The 18,158-nt window shown below is 47.6% G+C and overlaps 2 protein-coding genes across 2 annotated transcripts in view; one reads left to right on the top strand and one right to left on the bottom strand.

Annotated features, from left to right (window-relative positions):
* RTN4IP1 (reticulon 4 interacting protein 1) overlaps positions 1 to 14,442 on the top strand; it is a 42,776-nt gene extending 28,334 nt beyond the window's left edge. Inside the window, exons 7-9 of the mRNA XM_024551777.4 lie at positions 837 to 1,020; positions 4,536 to 4,628; positions 14,316 to 14,442. Of these exons, the coding sequence (XP_024407545.2) occupies positions 837 to 1,020; positions 4,536 to 4,628; positions 14,316 to 14,423 (385 nt within the window). The 3' untranslated portion in view covers positions 14,424 to 14,442. The remainder of the gene's footprint in view (positions 1 to 836; positions 1,021 to 4,535; positions 4,629 to 14,315) is intronic.
* A 1,515-nt stretch (positions 14,443 to 15,957) lies between these two features.
* CRYBG1 (crystallin beta-gamma domain containing 1) overlaps positions 15,958 to 18,158 on the bottom strand; it is a 177,718-nt gene continuing 175,517 nt past the window's right edge. Inside the window, exon 22 of the mRNA XM_053913580.2 lies at positions 15,958 to 17,570. Coding sequence (XP_053769555.1) covers positions 17,482 to 17,570 — 89 coding nt within the window. The 3' untranslated portion in view covers positions 15,958 to 17,481. The remainder of the gene's footprint in view (positions 17,571 to 18,158) is intronic.

Raw genomic sequence — 18,158 nt, 5'->3', positions numbered from 1 at the left:
TTAAGGAGTTGAATACTTGTCAGTTCCTGTGGATTCTGTTATGACTGGATTTTCTTGGCACGTTAGAGCAGAATTGAAGACTGAGAGCAGGCTATTGATTTCTCTTTGTCCATTGTCCTGATGCTATGCATGAAACGAACAAAAAAATAGAACTTTTTTGGTGAAGAAGATGCTTCTATAAGCAGTTCTGAACTGTTAGAGGGATTAAAAGCAAATAAGTCTTGTGGGTGAAAACCATATATACTTGTCAGTCCATTATTTGTGCTCACCAAAGAATATTTTGACTTATATTGAACGGATAGCTTTGCAGTTTTCCTTAAAGCTTGAGTCAGGGTTTCTCAACCTTGGCAACCTTAGTTTCTCAGCTGTTGACTTTTGGGGCTGGGTTACTTTTTGTTGTGAGGAGTGTTCTGTGCCTGTGGGTGTTTGTCATCATCCCTGGCCTCTAGATGCCAGTGGCCTCTTCTCACTACCTTCCACAGTTGTGACAACTAAACATGTCTCTAGACATTACCTAATATGTCCCCTGGGGGCTAAAGTCACCCTCTGTTAAAAACCACTTGTTTAAGTCATCCTTAAATATTAGAAAATACAATTTTATGACCAAAAAGTCAGTCACATTTGACTTACCTTGGAGAAAAGCCAGAGACCTGGTAAGTGGGTGTGCCCTCCTCTTCTTTGTCAAGGTAGCCGCCCCTTGCTGGGTGGCCCAGCAGGGCTTCCTTGGTGAGCTGTCACTGAGAGACCCTGTAGCTAACTGGTGATGGGAGAGAAGGGGGATTGGAGCCCTGGGTGGAGATTGACAAAGATATTTTGATTTGATTTTTCCTCTCCAGGTTTGATTTTATCCTTGATAATGTTGGCGGATCCACTGAAACATGGGCCCTAAATTTACTCAAGAAATGGTCAGGAGCCACATACGTGACGTTAGTCACTCCTTTTCTCCTGAACATGGACCGACTGGGCATAGCGGACGGCATGCTGCAGACGGGCGTCACCATGGGTTCTAAGACATTAAAGGTAGGGGTTAGGGTCTTGGTTGGTGAGAGCAAGCAAGTGCCTCACGCTTCTGGAAATCGGTTTCCACCTGGCCAGTTTCTTTCATCTTGGGGGCTGCAAGCATGCGTTACCAGCATGGGCTCTGGAGTCACCCAAGGGTTCAAATTCTGGCCTCATTCGGTAGCTGTGTAGTCCGTTGCAAGTCAAAGTCACTAAACCCTAATGTCTTCCCCTGTAAAATGGGGCTGATAGGATGTCTACCGCACTTCGTGTTGTAAGGATTAAATGAGGAAATCCATGTGAAGAACTTGGCACAATGTCTAGTACTTAACAAGCCCCTATTAAACGTTAGCCTGTATCATTATCGTCCGATACATCTGCTTTTTTCTGGCCTGTACCTGAAGGCCTTCTGTCTTCACCAGTGGTAGCACATACAGTCTCATACAGGAAGGTGAAAACTTAAGACAATGTGCAGCTGGGTGTTTCTGTGTTAGTAGGATTGGAATATGCCAGTGCTTCCCAGACTGGGGCCTTCAGACCTGTGGAAGTCCATGGGCAGTTTTTGAATTCCAAAAACTTGACGGAAATTGTATCCTTACCTCAGTGAGACTACAGAGACTAATAGTACCCTCATGCTTTTCCTGGAGTTGGGTTGACCTGTCCTTACACTGCTTATTCCACGTGGCTTGGAAACTCAAGCTATCGTGGCCTTCTGGGGCTTCCTGAGACTTATTAGTCAGCCTGACTGTGAACAGGGCCACCATTACCAGAACTGTGAGGAGCTCCGACACCCCCAGAGCACACCCAGTGTGTGCTGGGCCGTGGAGGCTGGCAGGGAGTGGGGCTAGCCTTCGTTACAGGGAGGCTGGCACGGAGTGGGGCTGGCCTTCGTTACAGGACTGTGCAGGCAGTTTCACGGTGTGCAGTGTTGGTAATTGTAGATCATTGGTGTAAAATCTGAATTAGTGATAAAATGGAATAAGTGACACAACAAATGAAAGTAAACTCTATTTAATTAACTAGACAAAATGCTTTAGACGCCGGAAAAAGGCAGTAGAAAGCTCTTTACAGTGAGAGGTTGTAGGTCACTGTGTCAAGCCTGCCACCACTGACCCATATTTGTGAGACAACTAGCTTGATGATTATCTTATCTTTTTTTTATTCTAGAAATTAATTGGGGACCGTTTGGGGAGTGAAAGTTAGGACTTCGGTCTCTCCAGTTCTGTGTGAACTAGATGCGCAGAGGCAGTAAAGAAGAGTTAGGGCGGAGGAGACCACTACTCAGTTCTCAGGGACACGCAGGGTAGTAGCGTGAACACACCAGCACTGTGCTCCGGGCTTCCTTATTTTCATGATTCACGCGGCAACTGTACCCACAGGGTGCTGTGTGGTAGAGAGAGGAACCTTAACTGTCCTTTGTCTCTTCTTTCCCTTTTCACAAACTCCAGGCTTTCCAAGAGCTTTAAAATATAAGTTTAAGTTTTCTATAAGATTTTACAGTTTGTACTCCAGTGAGACCACCCACAATTTAACCTTCAGAGCCGTCCTCTGAGAATAAAACAGCCACAGCGCTCTTTGTTTTCCCTCTCCCCACTTGAAAGATGATAGTGGGAATCGCATGTGAAAACCTTTTAAGTAGTTTCTGATGTCTTTCCGAGAATGTGCACAGTTAAAGCCTTATTGTAATGCTCCAGGCTCTCCTGCCTGCTTTGGGGTACTCTCTCCTGTAATGACCTAGAAAAAATACACAGATCCCTTAGAGAACAATATAAAAATTCTGTTACTGCAGACCAAAAGTTTCACTTTATAGAGCAGCCGCTGTAAAGAAGTATAGGTGTGGTGGTTGTGACTATTACTGTTCCTTCTTTAAAACCCTAAACAGTTACAAGAATGTCCTAATTGCAGTTTATAAGGCCAGACCTTAGCAGGAAGTACAGGAACAGGTCTGCGATTGTAATTAACTGGGCCCCCTCTAAGCTTGGGACAACTCAGTGCTTCAAACTGTATTGTGGGGGGGGGTTTGCTTTTCTTTTTTTAGTTACCTAGGCCTGTGTTTCCCAACCTCTTTCATGCTCTGACGCACATAGAAAACGATAGTATTTGAAGAGCATATTGAGGGTGCTCTGGGTCAAGAGCAAACTACCTGCCGGCCAGACTCTGCCTTGCTACCCCAAGGGCTGATGGGAGTCCAGGTCTCATCATGCCTATTCTAGAGTAAGTTTGCTTCTGTTTGCACCTGAGGCCTTGGGATAATTACTGATGGTGACCCCTTTAATTCTCAAATTGTTCCAGGTCAGAAAATAAACCACAGAGTCACTCAGCCGAACCAGTAAGCGATTCCTGCCACATCGTTGTGAAGCTCTGCCTAGACAATAGCTTGGTTTTGTCTTCTATTCTAGTCTTAAACTCTGATTTGATATTGTCCCAACCCTTCCTCAATAAGTGTTACAGTTAGATAAATATTTCTGCATACTTTTTACATGTCGGGTGCTTTACATACCTTCTCGTACAATCCTTCCAGCAACCCTGTGCACTAGCTGTGGTACCACCATCGTGCAGGCCAGGAAACAGGCTGAAAGAAGCAGCGTGACCTAAATAACACGGCTCTAGAGGGCCTGAGCTCAAAGTAGTGGGGCAGTTCCATTGCACCTGCTGGCTTCGAGCCATCGTAGTAGCTTACATCATGCTGAGGGTGGGGAGGGGGGCTCAGGGAGCAGAAGGCTGAGCTGTCCTGGCAGGTGTGGGCAGGTGCAAGGAGGAAGGCAGCATGGTCCTTGCTGCCTCTGGGAAGCTCACACTTGATGAAGTGTGTTTGGTCAGGTCGTTAAGGTATCAACCTAGTAATGATAAATAATAAGAATTCAAAGGAGGTATGGCAGTAGAGTGGTTGTGAACCACCTCATTCTACGATTTTTGCTTACTTTCCCATGGCAACATTCTGTCCCATAATAAATTAGGTGGCTTCAGACCTGCTATGACAATAGGGAAAGACCCAGCCTTGATGCATAAAAAATTCTACACTTTGTCTTGCCTTAAAACTTACTACTCTCAGAGCCATAAAAATAATTGTGATTGGATTTATCTAATATTATATTTTGGTGCCTTATTGCCCCCCAAAGAATTCTTGAATTAGGTTAAAAGCTGTTTTCTGGTCCCTCTGGGCTTTCTCAAACTTTGTAGAGAAGCCTGGAGGCCTCAGACCTGACGCCTCCCGGGGGAAGTCGAGTGAGCACGAATACCCAGACTGTCATTTTAAGGAGAGCTTCCTGCTTGCTTGTCAGTCACAAGTTGCTGAAGAAGCCTGAGTTCACACGGGTATTTCTTGTTCGCTCGCTCACTCACCAAACATTTCGGGAGCACCCACTCTCCGTCAGCCACTGTGCGGAGGTGCTGGGCACACACACATCGTGTCAGCAGCAGCGGGGAATCGGTTTGTCTGTCCTACTCATGCGGGAGCCACTTCTCTCCAAGCTCGCATTTAGTCAGATGTTTTCCTTTCCTATATGTGACATGTCTTTTTTTCTTTTTCTTTGTAGCATTTCTGGCAAGGAGTCCATTATCGCTGGGCCTTTTTCATGGCCAGTGGTCCATACCTAGATGACATCGCAAAACTGGTGGACGAGGGAAAGGTATGTGTGCAGCCTGTTGTATTGCTAGAGGGGTCCTTGTCATCTTGGTGAGCTGCCCAGCAAGCCCGGTCAGTGGGAGTTCTGCAGAGGTAGGCTCGACCAACATACATGCTGCCTCACACGGCCAAGTTTAAGTGCTTTGCTTTTGTTTCTGTCTCCGTGGGAGTCATAAGCATAGACTGCTACATCTGAAAAGAGCGAACACCGTCTAGTGTGACCCCGTTGGTTTATAGATGACAAGGCAGGCCCACAGAGGTTATGTGATTTTTCCCACGGACAGTTCACTAGTGGTTAGCAGAGCTGGGATCTAAAGCTGGGCTGCTCATATTTTGGCGACAGTCCTGGAAAGAAGGCCCCTTGAAGGCAGTCTGCCCAGAGGTGGGGGCATGCTTGTGAGTTTACAATAAGACTGCCTCTGGAGCTTCTTCAGTCCGCAGGCGAGACTGCTCTGGAGGTGAGCAGATTTCCAGGTGGGCAAGGAGACCAAACACTGTGGAATCTAAACCCCACCAGAACTGGACTAGAAGTCAGGGCCCTGGGTCCTCTGGTCCCTGGCTGGTGTAATAAAATCAAGGGCCATAAGTGGTCTGCCTGAGAGGGTCAAAGGGCAAGATGTGGGTGAGGATGGATGGAGACTTTGTGGATAACTGGTGGGTTTTCTGACTGCTCCTGTCTGGCCTGCAGTGGGCGTTGTGGGGCAGGGTGGCAGCTTGTAGTCCGGTCATACCATATTTTGTGTGGAAAGGCCTGTCAGGGCTGTTGAGGTTTGGAAGGCTCCTCGGCTCCTCGCTGTTTATTTGGGTTCTTACATGTCCTTAATGGCCCTGCTATTCCATCTCTGGAGGGTAACCCAGAAGGAGAGCTCATGTTTTTGTGCTGCTATTTATGACTTTATTGAGAGATTATATGGAATTACAGGTGGAGAACCGTATCCACCCTGGAGGGTTGTATGAGGGCATAGATAAATCCTTCTCATTTCACAGATGAGAAAAACTGGCTCGTAGAGACGATGGGACGAGCTTTGTGCAGGGTGGGACCAGAGCTGTACTTCCTGACTCCCGGTCCTGTGCTTCTTCTTCTCCAGCTGCATTCTTAGTGCTTAAGACTCATCTCGGACTTCAGCTGAAGTTGTCTTTTCCTTGTCATTTTACAATGAGCAGGGACAGGGATGGAGCAGGGCCAGCATTACCACTGCCTGATCCATGCTAAGTCACTTGCAAAAAATGTTTTGAGATGGGCTTGTTCTGCTGGCCCCTGCCCCTTGCTGGCCCATTTCATCTTTCCATTTCAGTTTTGGAGTGGAGCATTTTTTAGGAACTGCTGCTTTTTGCGCATTTAGGTTTTTTTTTTTTTTTTTAATTCTATTACAGCCAAGCAACTAACTATATGATGGTAAAGACCTACTACCCTTTTCCAGATTTGTTGGTTCCAAATTTGCATGCCTTTCCTTGGACTTCTGAGTCTTGATGTGTACTGGGTATACAGGGGCTCGGCCTTATGACTGTGTAGGTGCCTCTTTGTAGCATTCTTCCTACATCCCTACATGGGATGTTTATTTTATTTCTAGGAGGAATGGAACAAACTATTGTCAAATCACTTGGCCCACAGATCTACACAGTGCTCATGTGGTTGGAACCCCCTTATTAGGGAGGTCCCTGTCCTGCGGAAGCCCCCACACAATCCTACTTCTCCTGATACTGACAGCAGGCTGCTGACATGCTTACCACTGCTGTTTTGTATTCAAAATACTGTCTCTTTCTCTCTACCTGGAAACTACTAATTATGAAACAGAGAAGAGAGGCGACTTGTGTGTGTGTACCTATTAAAATTGGCCAATAACTGGTAGGATGGCTAAAAAGGGACACGATAGAAATAAAGATGCCCTTGAAGTATTCTTGACCGAGGGGGAGTGAAGAAATGTTCTTTTGGTCTTCTCCTGACAAGGGCCGTTTGGGCTTGGGGTTAATATCTGACAGTGAAGGGCTCTGGGACTGCGGAAGCTGACCTGTCACGTGGGATGTCATGATTAGGTCATCTTCCTGTTGTGCATCCTGCTGCTTTGTGGGTGCAACCGGTCATTGCCGGCCTGCACCTGGAAATTGGAAAGGACCGAGTAACAGGTCCACTCACATGTTGTGTGGTTCGCGAAGACCGTGAGAATGGATGAGGCATCGGCATTCTTCCACGCTTTGGCTGAGTGATGAGAACTCCAATTAGCAGGTATCTGATGCAGGTCAGGAGCTGTAGTTGTTTTTTTGAAACTGGAAGCCATGAACCAAAAGAGCCTACTCTTTTAAAATACTTTAAGTTTTTAAATAGATATACATTTACAAAGTTCACCATTTAAAAGGTAGGAAAATCATTTCAGGAAATCTTTCTCCGATTCCTGTCCCTCAGTCACTGAGACTGTCCCTGTCAGATGCAGCCAGTGTTGCCAGTTTCCTGGGTGCTCCCGGGGTGCCCTGTGAGTCCGCGGGCTGGGGCAGAGAGTGGTGGGTCGTTAGCACACCGAGTGTAACGGGCCGCTGCTGAAATCGTGCCTTGTGCCTGCAGTTTATTGCCACGTTTTGCTAACAGTATAAACACTTCCTGTTTTTATACTATTTGGCAATTTTCAGGAGTGGGAGGGCCATGGCAAATAGTATATTTGGGCCAAACGTGTCATTGGGTAATACAGTCAAAGATTAAAAATGGGAAAAGCTAGCACATTTCTAGTTTACTGTCCTCACCTCCCTCCACTCGCCATCCTGCCACTGTCACATTTGGAGAAATCGAGGCCCTAAGAGAATAAATCCCATGTTCAAGGTCACAGAGCTAGGCAGGGACCAGTCTCATGACCTCTGGGACAGTTCCTTCTACCACCCTTTGCTGCTTTTAAGATTGGGACAATAGTAGTTAAAAAGTAAATCTCTCATTGAACTTTCATTGTTTTCTGCTTGCGTAGTCATCCAGACATTAGCTAGGTGGAGTTTGAATTCTGTCTACAAAATCTTCTTGAATTTCTCAGTATCTTTCAGAACTGAGAGAAGGTGGTGAGGCAGAGTCTTTAGACTAGTCAGCCACTGATGAAAATGACTATCCTTTGAGGAAAAATATTTACACATATTTACCTTTATATGCATGTATTAGTTTCCTATTGCTGCTGTTACAAATTACTGTAAGTGTTGTGGCTTAAAACAAGAGAAACTTAGTATCTTGCAGCTGTGGAGGTCAGAAGTCCAAACTGGGTCCGCAGGACTGCATTCCTGTGGAGGCAGGTTGTGCCCATGGGGGTTGTGGGGCGTTTCCTTGCCTTCTCTAGCTTCTAGAGGGAGGCTGCCTACATTCCTCCGCTCCTGGCCTTGCACGACTCTGACCTCTGCTTCCATGATCACAGCCCCCTCTCTCTGACTAATCCTCCTGCCTCCCCCTTATAACCACCCCCGTGACGAGGTTGCGGCCACCAGCTAGTTCTTCCATCTCTAGACGCTGAACCTGATCTGACCTGCAGAGACCCTTTTGCAAAGTAAGTTATTGTATTCCCAGGTTGTGGGGATCAGGATGTGGGCATCTCTGGGGGCTGCTACCCTCGCTACCACAGCATAAAATACCTCAAAAGATAGTTTGAAATGTTGATTAGCTTTGAGGAGGGGAAGTAGATGGCTGGGGATCGAGTGTGGGAGGGAGATTTGTCTTTGTTCCCTCTCATCTTTTGGAGTATGTTTCTTTGTATACATTCCTTGTGTCATTAATAAAGGCCTTTGATATGATGTATTTAATGTCCACAGGTCTGCTGAAGATCCTAGGTGACCAGCCAAGCTTCTTGGTTGAGCGATGACATAGATACCTGTTTATTTATTTATTTTAGCCAACATCAGAATTGTTTCTATATACTAATTTGAATTTAATTCAAAACACGTACTGAGGGCCACTAGCACTCTGTTTTGCCCTGGAGGGTATGGAGAGCTGTGGCGACGAGGCTAAGCTACCTCCGGAGCGGTACTGCACACTAGCCCCCGAGCCCGAGCGGTACTGCCAGGCCCTAGCTTAAGCAATTAATTACATTCTAAAACTGTAGGCTCCTCATTTGCAACTGGATTTTCTCCTCTATAGAAAGAATGTAGTGACTAAGGATCAAATCCTAGGACCACTAGAAGAGGGTTATCTTGCCAGATAGGGCTGGTACCTCATGGATCTCAGGGCTTGATGCCACAGACATTTTTCCGGTGCTAGTGACATTGTTTCTGTGGGGAGATGTAGGTGGAGTCTCTTTCCCTAGCTTCTGGCAGGAAGGAGTGCCTTTTTTCAGGGGGACCCCGGGACAAGTCCTGGATGCTTTCCAAAATGGGCACATGTACTCCCTTGTTGAGTATCCCAACCTCCCTCCCACCCCCCATATCTCACCACCTATCTTCCAGGTTTGTGTTTTCTGTCCAGAGCAGGAAGTTCCAGAATTAACAAATCCAAACAAAATTTGCCTCTTTCTTTTGTATTATTTAGAGTTCCTTAGTTTAATTCCCCTTTCCCCTGACCCTGGAAATAGTGAGCCTGTTTCAGAGGTCAGGGCCATCCTATCAAGAGGCAGTGCTGGAACTCTGGTGCTGTTGCCCCTGCCCTGGGTCCCTGGTTTCTCTCCACAGGAGTATGGACTTGGACACATGCCAGGAGCCCTCAGGTCACCCCTGGTGTCTGTCGTTAGTCTGACTCTCCTCACACGCCCTGCCCTCTGAGATCTGTGGTTTCCATGTCTGGAGGCGGAGGCTGGGGGGCCTGGGGAGGGGGTGGGTGGACTGGGACTGAGCTTCCCTCCCCACACCGCACTTGCCATGCGGTTGTACGGTTGGGAGTCCTGGACCCTAACTGCCTCCTCTGCTGGTGGCTCTGACCTTGCACTTAGCACTTACCCACTTGCAGTTGGGTTTCCCAATCTATCTAATAGGCTCACTTAGTATTTAGATGCTTTTAAGCTGTACTGTTCTGTAATCGTCTCTTGGAGAATGGGAATTGAGGGAAAGCCTCTCTGCCTTCTGCCCCCACTGTCTGGATGATGTCCTTGCCCCACCAGCTTTGCCATGCTCTGCAGTGTGAGGGTTTTTCTTTCCTTTGCCCTCAAGGGGCAGAGCAGGTTTTGCCTCGGAGGCAAGGAGGCTTGCCCAGAGGCACCAGCGTTCCCAGGCCACAGGGGAGGCTGAGGTTCCCACTGTCCCTGTCTTCTTAGAAGGGATGTCAGGCAACAAGTGCCAAACCCTGGGGCCTGGCTTTCCACAGCCTCTGTTCAGGAAGGTAAAGCACAGTCAGGAGACCCCAAATTTGGGTCCAAGGCTGGAATGAGTGCCGTAGCCACCCGCGTCTGTCTCCTGGTCAGCTTCGAGCCCCTTGAGCAGCGGGAAGTGTGGTGTGGAGCCCACCCGCTTTGTAACAGGGCCCCCTGCACAGGGTGACTACAGCGGTGTCCTCACACAGACGTCCCCACCTCACTGGGAGTCACCTTTCTTTCCCCTCTCTGGGTTTTTCCCCGACCCTTTTGTCCGTAACAAACAAGCATTGTGGGTCTGATGCGAGGCTGCGCGCAGACACTGCCTCATTATCCAGTTAATCTCCGTTTGCTGTCACGTACTCAGCCAACGTTGGCATTTGCCTGCCTGGTAATAGAAAGCCCTTTTTTCATTGTCCCTTATGGGAAGAACTGAATGACTCATTATGCCACAGTCAGCCTTCTGGGGTTCTTCGCCACAATAGGCCTGACCGGCCAGATTAAAGGGTGCAGTCACTGCGGGCTGCCTGTGTCATCAGTTCTGGACCCAGGGCTCCCGTCAGAGTTCCAAAGCAAACACAGCTAGATGAGCCAGGCAGTTCATTCTGCAGTCGAGCAGGTGATTCAGGGGTCCTTTGTGGCCTCTGGTGACACTGCCTCTGCCTCGGTTTTGTGACTGCTGCCTAGTGCTCAATGACAAGATGACGTTATTGCCTCCTTTCTTTCCTTGACTTGTCTCAGGTGTTTGTTTTGTGTACCTGCTTTGGATTAGTGCCCAGCACTTGGCTCAAGGTCAATCTTTGTGGAATGGATAAATGTATGTATGATATGAGTCAGGGACCCTAAGAATAGGGCAGGAGGCTACAGTGATTCCCACGCTAGTGTGCAGAAAACTCACCTGGGCAGCTTATTAAATGTACTGCCTCCACCTCATCCCTAGAGGCTCTGATTTAGTTCTAACCAGAGGCCAGGCATTCCATATTTGAAGCATGCATTCGGGTGGTTCCTTTTCAGGTAATCAGCATCCAGAAAAGTGTCCCAGGAGCTTTGAAGAGAATGGCGGGTTCAGGAGGTTTTGTGTGGGATATGCAGGACACAACTTGAATGCATCCCATTCTTTTGGCAGAGAAGGCAAATAGGCTTTGTCTCACAAGCCAGCTCAGATCTGTTCACAGTGGCGGCAGCATTGAGGAAGATTCTGAGGTTGTCCTCAGCCTGCTGGGGAGGACCACGATTATTCATCAGGGTCACCTCCATAGGTGGGTGGGGTGGCATCTGTACCACCTGCCATCTCGGTGGCCTGGACACAGGGCTAACAGACCTCATCCTCAGCTGGCACGGTCCCTTAGCATGAGGCCAGCCAAGATACAGGCTGTGATAGGTCATTACAACCCTTCCCCCTGCCTTGAGGTTTTAGGGGTAGATGTGGAAAGCAGCTCAGTGCTCTCCACAGCATGAAAGGCTCAGTGAGTAGTAGTGGGAGCGCAGGCTCTGGTACTCAGTTGAATTCTGCCTTATCATTTGGCATTTATGTGACGGGCAACTTACTTAACTCCGTGCCTTAATTTCTTCATCTGTAAAACGGGAATAGTACCTATCTCATAAGGTGGTGGTAGGGATTGAAGGAGGTAAACTATATATGTGCACTCAGAAGAGTACCTGTTACAGTGAGGACAACACATACCAGCTGTTACTTTTATTACACGCTTATTGTGATTCGTACAAAGGAATTTCCAGCTCTTTGGAGAAGGGACCTCTTGGAGTGGCTGAGCTGTGAAATTCACATGAGAGAAAGGTACGTCAGGGTATCGGAAGGCTACAAGAACACCTCTTCCCCTTCCTTGTAAAAGGAAGAGGCTCAGGAAACGTGTGCGTTGGGTGGCTTGTGTCTTCTGACAACTTCTCCCTGCCCTTGGGGCTCTGGGGTGGTCCTCTGTGGACAGTCATTGATTTTGCTTGAAGCTTTGAAAAGGCGGAGTGCGGCATGGGGAGAGGGTGCCAACTGGGACCTAGTCGTACAAAGCGGTGTTTGGCAAGGACTAATGAATAATATGGTAAAAATGACATTCACGCGTTTGTGAACTGGCCGAGTCGGCTTTCCCGTGAACTCCGACCAACTGCCCCGCTGTCCAGCAAAGTCTCCCAGGGCACCTCCGGCCTGGGCAGGTGCTCCTCCGGCCCACGGGCCCCACATGCGACCCTTGCTTCCCAGTTACCTGACTGGTTTGCACGTAAGTGACATTAGAAAAAGGTTTTTTTATTAACCATTTATTTTCCTGTATTTTTTAAAATATTTTTTTATTTTTCAATTCAAGTTGGCATACAATATTATATTTGTTTCAAGTGTACAACATAGTGATTAAACATATATAACTTATAAAATGATCACCCCAATACTTCCAGTACCCATCTGATTCCATACATAGTACTCCAGTGTGATTGACTATATTCCCTATGCAGTACTTTACTTTTTGTTTAGTAACTGCCAATTTGTACATGTTCATCTCTTCCCGTTTTCCCTAGCCTCCCAACCCCCATCCCACCTGGTGACCATCAGTTTCACTCTCTGTATCTTCGAGTTTGTTTCCGTTTTGTTTATTCATTTGTTTTTAGATTCCACACATTAGTGAGATCATATGGCATTTGTCTTTCTCTGACTGGCTTACTTCACTTAGCACAGCGCCCTCTAGTTCCTCCCATGCTGTCGCAAACGGCAGGATTTCATTCCGCTCTGTGGCTGAGCAGTCTTCCACTGTGTGTGTGCACTTCTACTGATGGGCGCTTTGGCTGCTTCCGTGTCTTGGCTATTGCAGATAATGCTGTGAACATAGGAATGCACATATCTTTTCAAATTAGTGTTTGGTTGTCCTCAGATAAATACCCAGAAGTGGAATTGCTGGGTTATATGATAGTTCAGTTGTTAATTTTCTGAGGAAGTTCCACACCGTTTTCCACAGTGGCTGCACCGATGCACGGCCCCATCAGCGGCACGCGAGGCCCTTTCCCCACGTCCTCACAGCACTCGTTGGTGTTGCTTTACTGACGGCAGCCATTCCGACAGGTGTGAGGTGGCATCTCACTGTGGTTTTAACTTGCATCTCTGTGATGATTAGCGACATCAAACATCTTTTCACCTGTCTATTGGCCACCTGTGTGTCCTCTTTGAAGAAATGTCTGAGTCCTCTGCCCATTTCTTAATCAGATTGTTTGGGTTTTGGGGTGTTGAGTTGTATGAGTTCCTTATGTATTTTGCATGTTAACCCCTTATCTGATGTATCATTGGTGAATATCTTCTCACATTCAGCGGGTTGTCTTTTTGTTTTGTTGATGGTTTCCTTTGCTGTGCAAAATCTTTCTAGTTTGGGGTAGTCCCGCTTGTTTACGTTTTCTTTTGTGTCCCTTGCCCAAGGAGATATGTCCAAAAACATGTTGCTAAGAGCGATGTTAAAGAGTTTACTATGTTTTTTTCGAGGGGTTTTATGGTTTTTGGTCTTACATTTGAATCTTTACTCCATTCTGAGTTTATTCTTATGCATGGTATAATAAAGTGGTCTAGTTTCACCTTTTGGGGCCTGTATCTGTCCAGTTTTCCCAACACCATTTGTCGAAGAAACTGTCTTTACCCCATTGTGTGCTCTTTCCTCCTTTGTCATAGATTATAAGGGATATGTATTAAGCTCCTGCCACGTGCCTAGCATTGTTCTGGGTGTTGGGGAGGATACAAAAGAGGTGGCCTATACCACAGACACTTCAAGCTCTGGTTGAGTAGAGATCCAAACATTTAACAAATTTAAACAGAAAAAATCTGTCCTCATTCTGTGTGCTGCCTGTGAGGGGGCCACTGGGCTGCACACAGCAAGACCCGGGGACACCTGCTTTGTGTTTACCGTACACGGCAGAGGGGTGAGATGTGTACTCAGCTGTAACAAGCAGTCTGTGAGGAGGCCCACGCGGGGCCTGTAGCAGTTCAGAGAGAACACTGCAAACCGGGAGGTCAGGAAGGGGTAGTGTGAGACCTGAGCAAGAAGGGTGGTAGAATTCTCGGAGAGGCACAAACACACCACCTTTGTGCAGTGACAGGCAGACCGTTTTGGTGAAGCGTGCAGTCCTCATGAGGGCTGAGGTTTGGCTGGTGGTGGCTTTTGAATGCAGGTTTGGGAGCTCGCGAAGGGTTCTGAGTGGGAGAGTGGTGTGAGCAGCGTAGAGCAGGAGTTGGCTGGAGCGGCGGTGCAGTGGGGCTTCCTTGCAGAGAAGAGAAGCGGGCAGGGGCAGGGGCAGGGGCCGGGGCCGCAGTCGCCGAGTCCTGGCCTGCCGGTGAGCTGCCCGCTAGGGTGCACGGAGGGACCCCAGACAGGCGGGGTCTGTCATAGCGAAGAAGCTGATTACAAACGTTACCTGCCTTGCTAGATGTGGGTTTTCTTATCTACCAGTCAACCTCTCCATGTGTTTTACAGATCCAGCCAGTTATTGAAAAAACCTTCCCTTTTTCTAAAGTTCCAGAAGCCTTTCTGAAGGTGGAAAGAGGACATGCACGAGGAAAGACTGTAATTAATGTCATTTAATAAATATTCAGGTTGGTGATTATTGGCTCTTTTATTTGGTGAGTGCCAAAACCCAAACTTTTTGCCAGTAATTTCCTGTCTTCTAAACTGAGCACACAGGTTGGTTTCATAGCCACAGCGCCCCCTCCCCGGCCCCTCCCACAGCACTTCCTGACCTAGCCCGCCCTACACAGCCCTGTGCTCCTGTTTGCCCAGACTTCTGCGCTTTGTGCCAGGCCCAAGGGACACACGGGGAAGACGTGATGTGAAAATAGCCACACTTGGACTTGTCTATAAAGTCAGTGAAAACTGCATATTGTTTTTTTTTTTCCAGCTGTTCTTTCACGCCAGATTTGCAAATTGTGACACCTCTGTCCTAATGGTTAAAACTGATTTCCTTGTCGCAGTGTTAGTGGGGTACTAAGGCTTTCGGGGCGTAGGTGGGTGGCAGCAGGAAGAGCTTACTGACACTGGTTCCTCCTTAGAGCCATCAGTGAGCACGCTGGATCTCTCAAGGCTTCCTGGGGTTTTTATCCCCTGCTCGGCTGGGGCCATAACAGCCCTCCGGGTTCTGCATCTCTTAGGGTCAAACACAAAACTCTGGCTGGTGGGTTGGTTGTTTGCTGTCTTAGAAACTGAACCGTGACACTAAAGTTTCTGACTTTTTAAAACCCTTGCATTTCGTGTAAGGGCTAGATCTCCTTCAGCCAGTGAAACATGCTTCACTGAGGACTTTTCCATGGAAATTACCACCATTCCATGGGGGCCCAGAGTTCTCCACTTTCTGACCGTAATGTCTGCATTTAGGTATTTCATCCATAAGCCTGTTGAGGTTTTTTTTTTTTATTATTGTATTTATATATTTTTAGGGAGAGGGGAAGGGAGGGAGGAGAAGAGAAATATGGATTGGTTGCCTTCCACACCCCCAAGCCGGGGACCTGGCCTGCACCCAGGCAAGTGCACTGACCAGGAATCAAACTGGTAGCCTTTGGTGTGCAGGCCAATGCCCAACCCACTGAGCCACACCAGCCAGGGCCCGCTGTGGCTTTTGAATCTCTCCTCTGCCCTTCTCTCATTGCCAGGGAATGTTTATCTCCCGTTTTCCTCATCGATACTGCACTGCAGACACTTGGTTCAGCTTCTGAGTAACTTTCTACTTAGTCTTTTCCTGTTAGACATGCATTTAGTCATGTGTTGGATGAGGGCTTTTCTCTGGAATTGCTGTTCTCACCACTACAAATTTATCTCAAAAGAAAGACTGTTTTCTTCGGTTGTGAACAGCCACTTGATTCCCACCTGAACGGTCTCAGCTCTTTTCCCCGGTGGGCTCCCAGGGGGTAGTGTGGGGCAAAATGGAACGCGGACCTCACTCACCCTGATGTGCGCACTTTCACCCTGAGTCTGGGAAGAGGGGTGTCCGCAGACCTTTCCCTGCCATTATTCCAGCACCCCTGAAACGAGCCTTGTCCTGATTAGTCAGACATCTGTTTCTGATCTGCCGCCTGACTCTCTCTGACGTGTTACGAGGGCTACTGAAAAGATTTTATCAATACAGTTAACCAGAGACAAGTTTATTCAAGAGCTTCATTCAACAGAGGGTGCTGCTGAATGCGTCACCCCACCACACTGTCACGAGATGCAGAGGCCGAAAACCAGAGCTGCTCGTCCAAGAACAAGACAGGCATGTTGGCTGCTGCTGGACATGAACGAACACTATTTAAAACTGAAGATAGAACTCTGATGACCACATCGCTTACCACAGACTCTAGAGGGGACCAACATTTGGGATTGGAAACCCTGGAGCAGATAAAAAGGAAACCAGGTTTGTTCTTCATGTGACAAGAGCACCAGCATTCAGGGACGAGGACAAGAGGACGAGGACCGAAAGAAGAGTGTTTTCAAGGACCGTGTTAGTTTTGCCCTAAGAGAGTGTGCACTGTTTTGAACAGCACCATATGATCTGGGCAGTGTATTGGCAGCAGTTAAACATTTTATTCTCATTGAAATGCTTGCTGGATTGTAGGGTTTTCAGAGTTCTAAGATTTGACCAACAAGCAGCACTTAAGGCCTCCTTCCCATCACTTTCGGAAGAGAATTGCTGCTCCTCCTCCTGAGCCTTCCACACCTCTCGTCTCAGCTACCCAAAGTGAGGGACCACTGAGGCCGCAAGACCCAGAGCCCCGAGGCTGTCCCTGGAGCATGGCTGTGGAACCTTCCAGGCAAGGGGGCCACAAGCAGACCTCCTGCACAGGAGCACAGGGAATTGGGTTGCAAGACCTGAGTTTAGCAAAGGATTGTATAAGATTGCTTCGGAACAAGTTCCAGATGAGTGAGGACAGGCTAATAAGTTAGGTCATGATAATGCTGTCCAGTAGCATTTGCAAGGAAAGCATGGAACACTCACTTGGGACATTCTAGGGTGCCCTGCGGGTGAGTTAAAATAATTCCAATCCTGCTAATAAATGTAAGCAGACGTGGACACAGAATTTTAAATTTACTAATAATTAATATTAACAGAAGTTTTTTGTTTATACTCATTCAGTTCCATAAAATATGCCTGAATATAATTCCCTACTTTGTTATACAGCATAATTAATGACTCAGAAAATAGAAGGTCAAGGACCAAAACTATAGGTCTAATATATAATTTCTTCTTAGACGCTAAACAGTTTCTACCTTACAAACTTAAGCTTTTATACTTCCCTTTAAAGTGTAAGGGATTTGTAGGTCCACAAAGTCAGAAAATTTGTTCCTGTTTTCTCCCACTGTCTTTGGAAGTAATTTAAGATGTATGTAGTCTTAAAGTCTTGAGCTATATCTTCAAACCACCCAAAAGCTGCTAATGAGCTACCTGTTTAAGCAGCTGCTGAAAGGAAATGAAAGGCAAGACATGAAGAACAGGTCGGGTCATTGATTTAGAAGTGTTAGAGCCTTTTGATGAGGTGGCTGACTGTCGACTGTCCCAGCAGGCCGTGAGATTCAGAGTGTAGAGTTACTGAGGGAGCGCACCCGCTTTCCTCTCGGTTCTTCCGTAGCTGGAAGTCCTCCAGAGACATTCCTCCTGCGTCCTTCTTCGGGCTCACAGGACCATGGCCTCCCACACTTGCGTTAACTTCTCTTTGCTGGCAGTGTTGAGGATGATGTGGTTTTGATCATACTGCGCACCCCCTGAAAGAAAGGAAAAGGAAGATGATCAAAGGAAACATGCCCTCGGTGAAGGGGCTGCAGCCGATGGAGTTTACTCCAACGCCAGCCGGTATAGCCGAAGTGAAAGTAACCAAGGTGTACTGTGCCTCAGGGAAACAAGGCGGGCAGGGGGAACCCTGAAACGCACCTGGGTCCCAGAGGGTCAGTCGATGTGGGTAAACGTGTAAAGATCCTGTGACAAGGGCACCAGTAACTCCACACGGGATTTCCTACTCAAGTCTTAATACCTTAATACTCAAGTCCCCAGTCCTTAAGATGTCTGACATTGTGGGGGACAGGGAAGAATCTAAAGAATGGCAAAGGAGCAAAGGGACTGGGGAATATATTCAGGGATGGGATCATGGACCCAAGATACCAGTGAGGAAAAAGCCAGGCAGACCCGACTGGTGGGATGACTGTCAGCTGGAACAGGTTTGGCATGAGCAATGACAGTGGCTGCACTAGGGAGGAGGGCAGGTCTGAAAGACACCCCCAAGTGCAGGCTTTGGTGTATCAAAACCCAGAGTGTGTCAGAGGCTGGGTCCTGCTGGTACGGTCTCCATAAATTCC

Source organism: Desmodus rotundus, chromosome 11 (genome assembly GCF_022682495.2).
Source record: "Desmodus rotundus isolate HL8 chromosome 11, HLdesRot8A.1, whole genome shotgun sequence".
In the NCBI taxonomy this organism is placed as follows: Eukaryota; Metazoa; Chordata; class Mammalia; order Chiroptera; family Phyllostomidae; genus Desmodus; species Desmodus rotundus.
The sequence above is the reverse complement of the archived record's forward strand: the minus strand, read 5'-3'. Positions and strand labels throughout refer to the sequence as shown.